The sequence below is a fragment of the Bison bison genome, unplaced genomic scaffold, assembly GCF_000754665.1.
Source record: "Bison bison bison isolate TAMUID 2011002044 unplaced genomic scaffold, Bison_UMD1.0 scf7180017864384, whole genome shotgun sequence".
Lineage (NCBI taxonomy): Eukaryota > Metazoa > Chordata > Mammalia > Artiodactyla > Bovidae > Bison > Bison bison.
In genome coordinates this window covers 10162346-10167903 of record NW_011494956.1, presented here as the reverse complement: position 1 = coordinate 10167903, position 5558 = coordinate 10162346, and the positions used below count along the sequence as shown (strand labels likewise).

At 42.3% G+C, this 5558-nt stretch overlaps 1 protein-coding gene across 1 annotated transcript in view; it reads right to left on the bottom strand.

The window, feature by feature from the left end:
• Positions 1 to 5176, bottom strand: part of LOC105001854 — a 30172-nt gene extending 24996 nt beyond the window's left edge. The window contains exons 1-3 of the mRNA XM_010858298.1: positions 5161 to 5176; positions 2651 to 2677; positions 460 to 515 (exon numbers count right to left, since the gene is read on the bottom strand). Of these exons, the coding sequence (XP_010856600.1) occupies positions 460 to 496 (37 nt within the window). The 5' untranslated portion in view covers positions 497 to 515; positions 2651 to 2677; positions 5161 to 5176. The remainder of the gene's footprint in view (positions 1 to 459; positions 516 to 2650; positions 2678 to 5160) is intronic.
• Positions 5177 to 5558: the final 382 nt, after the last annotated feature.

The following is a 5558-nucleotide window of genomic DNA, read 5'->3' as shown; positions in this document are numbered from 1 at the left end:
TTTTGGACTTGAATGTCAGAACTACTGAAAAAATTAAGTTAAAAATAGATGTCATGGGACTTCCCTGGTGGAACAGTGGATGGGAATCTGTCTGTCAATGCAAGGGACACAGGTTTGATTCCTAGTCCAGGAAGATCCCACATGCCACAGAGCACCTAAGCCTGTGCTCCACAACTGCTGAGCCCGTGCTTTAGAGCCCAGAAGCCACAACTACTGAGCCTGAGTGCTACAACTACCGAAACCCATGCACTAGAGGCTGTGCTTCTCAAGAAGAGAAGTCACTGCAACGAGAAGCCGGCACACCGCAACTAGAGAGCAACTAGAGAGAAACTAGAGAGTAGCCCCACTCTCCGCAGCTAGAGAAAGCCTATGTGCACCAATGAACACCCATCACAAAATTAATTAATTTTTTTAAATAGATGTCATTATAGCCATGAAAACAGTCCTAGCACCACCTACCCATACGAAGAACACTCTTTGTTTCTTCCTTTTCCATCAGCTCCAGTTCTGGGTCCCTGGAAGATTAACAGTGGTGGGGAGACTCAGTAAATAACAGGGAGCCTGCTCTTCTTCTTGCAGGGAGGGGTCAGCGTCCCAACAATCTACACCCCTAGTGACTGTCAGTTTGAAATGTCGCACCAGCTCTCTTCATTAACCTCCTGCCCCCGTCAACAGCTTAAAGGGATGATTTCAAAGTAAACCCTCAGAGCCTTCCTGGACTCTCAAAGGCAACAGAGGACTCTGAAGGCTGTGCTCAGCTAAATGTTTTTGCTTCTTGCCTCTTTCCTCTTTAATTACAGCATAATTTGCATTTATATGATTTCATCCTGCCATTTTGTGGGCAGCGTTGATGATGATCGACACTCCATAACTTCCCATCATAGTTGGAGAGTCAGGAGGGCAGCCACCATCTCCAATAAAATCCTTTCCAATTAAACAGTTCATTGGACACGTCATGGTTTGGGGTTCTCGCTATCCTCTGATGTGCACGTCTCATAGATATTTTTTTACCTCATCGTAATAAGGTCTTAGTGGCAGAAGATGCTTGGAAAATTGTGTTCCCCCACTGAGTAACTGTAATGACATTGACTTGAAAATAGGCCTCCTTAGACTTGCACACAAAGCAGAGCTATTTCATTAATTGGATCATTTGGGGCTTTACTTTCTCAGGTCTCACGTCCAAATGGTATCAGATGCTCCATAGGATGGAACACACCAATGATACTGACAAAATGATGTCAGACCACTAACTAAGTGAGAGTCACTCAGTTGTGTCTGACTCTTTGTGACCCTGTGGACTATACAGTCCATGGAATTCTCCAGGCCAGAATACTGGAGCAGGTAGCCTTTTCCTTCTCCAGCAGATCTTCCCGACCCAGGAATTGAACCGGGGTCTCCTGTATTACATGCAGATTCTTTAACAGCTGAGCTACCAGGCAAGTCCTAACAGGGTGCATCTACTGAGGAGCAATATATCTGAAAATTTCTCCAATCAACAGTCCAGCTGGAGATCTGCTCTGGATGGTAGCTTACCTGGCTTATATGGTTCATACCTACCCAGCATGGCTCACCTGGTCAGCTCACCTGGTTGAAAATATATGTTCAACAATTGTTTCTTTGCATCCAAATACCCATGCCAGTTATCTCTGGGTGGCCTTATTCCTGGTATATTTTTATTTTCTTCTTAATTCTCTTTTATGCTTTTGAAGTTGTTATGCTTTTTTTTAAACCATTCAGCAATATGATTTGTATAAAATAATATGTTAAAGCAATACTTATAGCTGTAAATGGGAAAATGTACAAGTTGAAAATGTTGTTTATTTACAACAGATTCTACAGCCATAGGGCTTCCCAGGTGGCCCAGCAGTAAAGAATCTGCCTACAATGCAGGAGACACAGGTTTGATGCCTGAGTGGGGAAGATACCCTGGAGGGGGAATGGCAACCCACTCCAGTATTCTTGCTTGAAGAATCCCATGGAAGATGAGTCTGATGGACCATAGTCCACATGGTCACAAAGAGTCAAACACAACTGAAGTGACTGACCACATGTGCCACAGCCGCAACCATGACAAAAAGAGAGGGAAATAAATCCTGAGAGTCCACCTCAATATTGTCTGACTGTATCCTCTACCTTTAGGACCACCTAACAAGCCTATCTACACCAGTCCCCAACTCTACTCCAACAAACAAAGCTAAACTCCACCCACACCAGTGGCAGCCAGCAACCACCCAGGACCACCTCACTTTGTTCCGGAAACACTTGCATTTCTTCCACCCCAAGCCTGACACGTCAATGTCCACTCAAGCCATCTTTTACATTCCCCCCCCCGTGCCATGGTCTTGGTGTTGACGCTGGCTTTGACTCAAAACTCTGGTCTTTGGTTCTTTCTACCCCAGACCACTATAAGAAGCCCCCTCCCAGTACTGTCCCTCCCACTGGCACTCTGTCTTTTGTTTGGGGGCATGGGGTGGGGACATTTTAATCCAAAGGTAATCTTGTGTCAAATGACTTGAACCATCCTGTCTGGGGACTCTAATTAGTAAGGGGCTTGGTCAGAAAAAAAGGCATAAAGGCAATTTTTCTTAACTTTCTCCTTCAAACACTCATTATGGTGCTTCTTTAAACTTGAGCCCACAGTTAGGATTACCATAAGAGTGTTGCCTCGGGAGGGACCCTAGGGAAAGAAAGAAAAGTTTGGGAGAAGTCCATCAACCCTGGGGCTGTCCCTCTCCCTGGACCAAATGGTACTTCAATTATTTTCAATTAGGACAAAATGCAAGTTTTCAAAGCCGTAGGTGACAGAGACTAACCAAGGTCTCACATGCCTTTTAGATCTGTCAAACACAAAATCCAAGCAACACCTAACTATAATCCACATTCTACCCAACCATTTCCCTAACTAGCAGAATGTCTCCTTATCTAAAGTCCTTGATCCCAGTTCTGAACTTTTTCCCTCACTAACCAAAGCCAAAGGGGTTCCCTGAAACTTACATCTGAATCCCCACAGGCCCCAGCAAACTCTCAGAAAAAGGCAGACTTGAATGTTATGACCCTTTGTATTAATTTTTCTGGGAAAAAATTGTGAGTTCAAGGCAAACTCCAACTGCAATTTCCCTTCGCTTTACTTTTTTCTCCCAGAGAGTTGGTGTGCCTACACACCATCCAGGCTCTTCTGTCCATGTAATTCTCCAGGCAAGAATACTGGAGTGGGTAACCATTCCCGGGTGGCTCAGATGTTAAAAAATCTGCCTACAATGCAGAAGGCTCCGGTTCGATCCCTGGGTCAGGAAGATCCTCTGGAGAAGGGAATGGCTACCCACTCCAGTATTCTGGCATGGAGAATCCCTCGGACAGAGGAGCCTAGTGGGCTACAGTCTATGGGGTCGCAAAGAGTCAGACACAACTGAGCGACTAACACTTTGGTTTAGGTAGGAGTCAAAGGATCACATTTCTATTTAACATTTTTGTTTGCTTCTGCTACTGCTGCTGCTAAGTCGCTTCAGTTGGACACGCTTCAGTCGTGTCCAACTCTGTGTGACCCCATAGACGGCAGCCCACCAGGCTCCCCCGTCCTTGGGATTCTCCAGGCAAGAACACTGGAGTGGGTTGCCATTTCCTTCTCCAATGCATGAAAGTGAAAAGTGAAAGGGAAGTCGCTCAGTCCTGTCTGACTCCTAGCGACCCCATGGACTGTAGCCTACCAGGCTTCTCCATCCATGGGATTTACCAGGCAAGAGTACTGGAGTGGGCTCCCATTGCCTTCTCCAATGAGTGGTAAAAGCCAAATATAAATTCTTTTTTTTTTAAAGTATACATATGACAAAACATTAAATAAATAGGATTGCTAAACAAAGGAGCTTTAAACAGGAAGATGAGAATAATGTCCTCCCTCCCTAGTGTGGATATGCAAGAAACTTCCCAAGCCTGAGTGCAATCGTTTTTGGACCCCTTTACTTAAGGATAAGAGTCTAAAATTATTATTACTATTTGTTTTTTTAAGAAGAGAAGATTATATATCGCCACACTAGGAGTTTTAGGACCCACTTAGGGACTCTGTAATACTAACGACATCCTTTGGTTACTGCAGGCACCAACTGCCATTTACACCTCAACAGACATCATGATTTAAGCAAAAATCTCATATTTCCAAAGACTCTGGTAGCAAATGACATGCATAGCATGTGCTAAAAAAAAAAAAAAAAAATCTGCTTACAAATGATCAAGAAGGTCACTTGTATAAAATTATCACTGTTTGCAGATGACATGATACTATATATGGAAAACCCTATAGACTCCACCAAAAAACTGTCAGAACTAATAAATGAAATCAGTAAAGTTGCAGGATACAAAATTAATATACAAAAATATGTAACATTTCTATACACTAATAATAATCTTTCAGAAAGAGAAATTAAGAAAGCAATCTCATTTATAATTTTATCAAAAAGAATAAAATACCTAGGAATAAATTTGATCAGTAGGTGAAAGACCTGTGCTGTGAAAACTGTAAGAAAATGATAAAAGAAATTGAAAATAACACAAATAAGTGAAAAGATATACCATGCTCATGGATTGGAAGAATTTATACTGATGAAATATCCATGCTACACAAAGCAATTTACAGATTCAATGCAACCCCTGTCAAAATACCAAAGGCATATTCCACAGAAGTAGCAAAAATAATCCTAATATTTGTATGGAATCACAAAAAAACCCGAATATCCAAAACAACTTTGAGAAAGAAGAGAAAAGCTGGAAGTATCATACTCCCTGATTTCCAACTATGCCACAAAGCTCTAAAAAGGAGAATATGAATATGTGAAATTTAAAAGTCACTGAATGAGCTCAAAAACTGATGGAGATGATGGAGTAAAGAGAAGGCAAAATTATATCATAGAAATTAACTAGTCTAAACAACAAAGAAAATAAAAGATTTGAAAAATGAATATAGCCTCAAAAATCTATGGGGAAAATATCAGAAGGTCTAACTTTTGTGACACTGGAGTGCCAGAATTAGAGAATAAAAAGTCTAGTACAGAAAAAAAAAATTCAAAGTGACCACAAACTTAGTAAATTTTGTGAAGGATATGGGAAATGAGTCTTTTTTATGAATGGGCACAGGATGGAAAGGTATTTATGTTCTATGTGAATACTCACCAAAGAATATCTACCACAGAGGAGACTCTTCATAACATGGACAAGATGGAATGCTTTATGGATGTCAATCACCTCAATGTTCACCCTAGAGATGATGTACAAAGTGGGATATTGGCAGGAATGGCAGCTCTACACAAGTTCAACAACATGAACGTCCCCTCGCTAAGGCTGACTTAGTTACTGCTACTATCTGATGCTGCTGCTAAGTCACTTCAGTCGTGTCCTACTCTGTGTGACCCCATAGACGGCAGCCCACCAGGCTCCTCCATCCCTGGGATTCTCTAGGCCTACCAAAGGTCTAACTTAGTAATAGCACAGCCAGCCCCAAGCCCCTGCTGCTGCTGCTGCTAAGTCCCTAGTGTGGCACAATTCCCTAAGGGGACTAGACAGCCACCTAG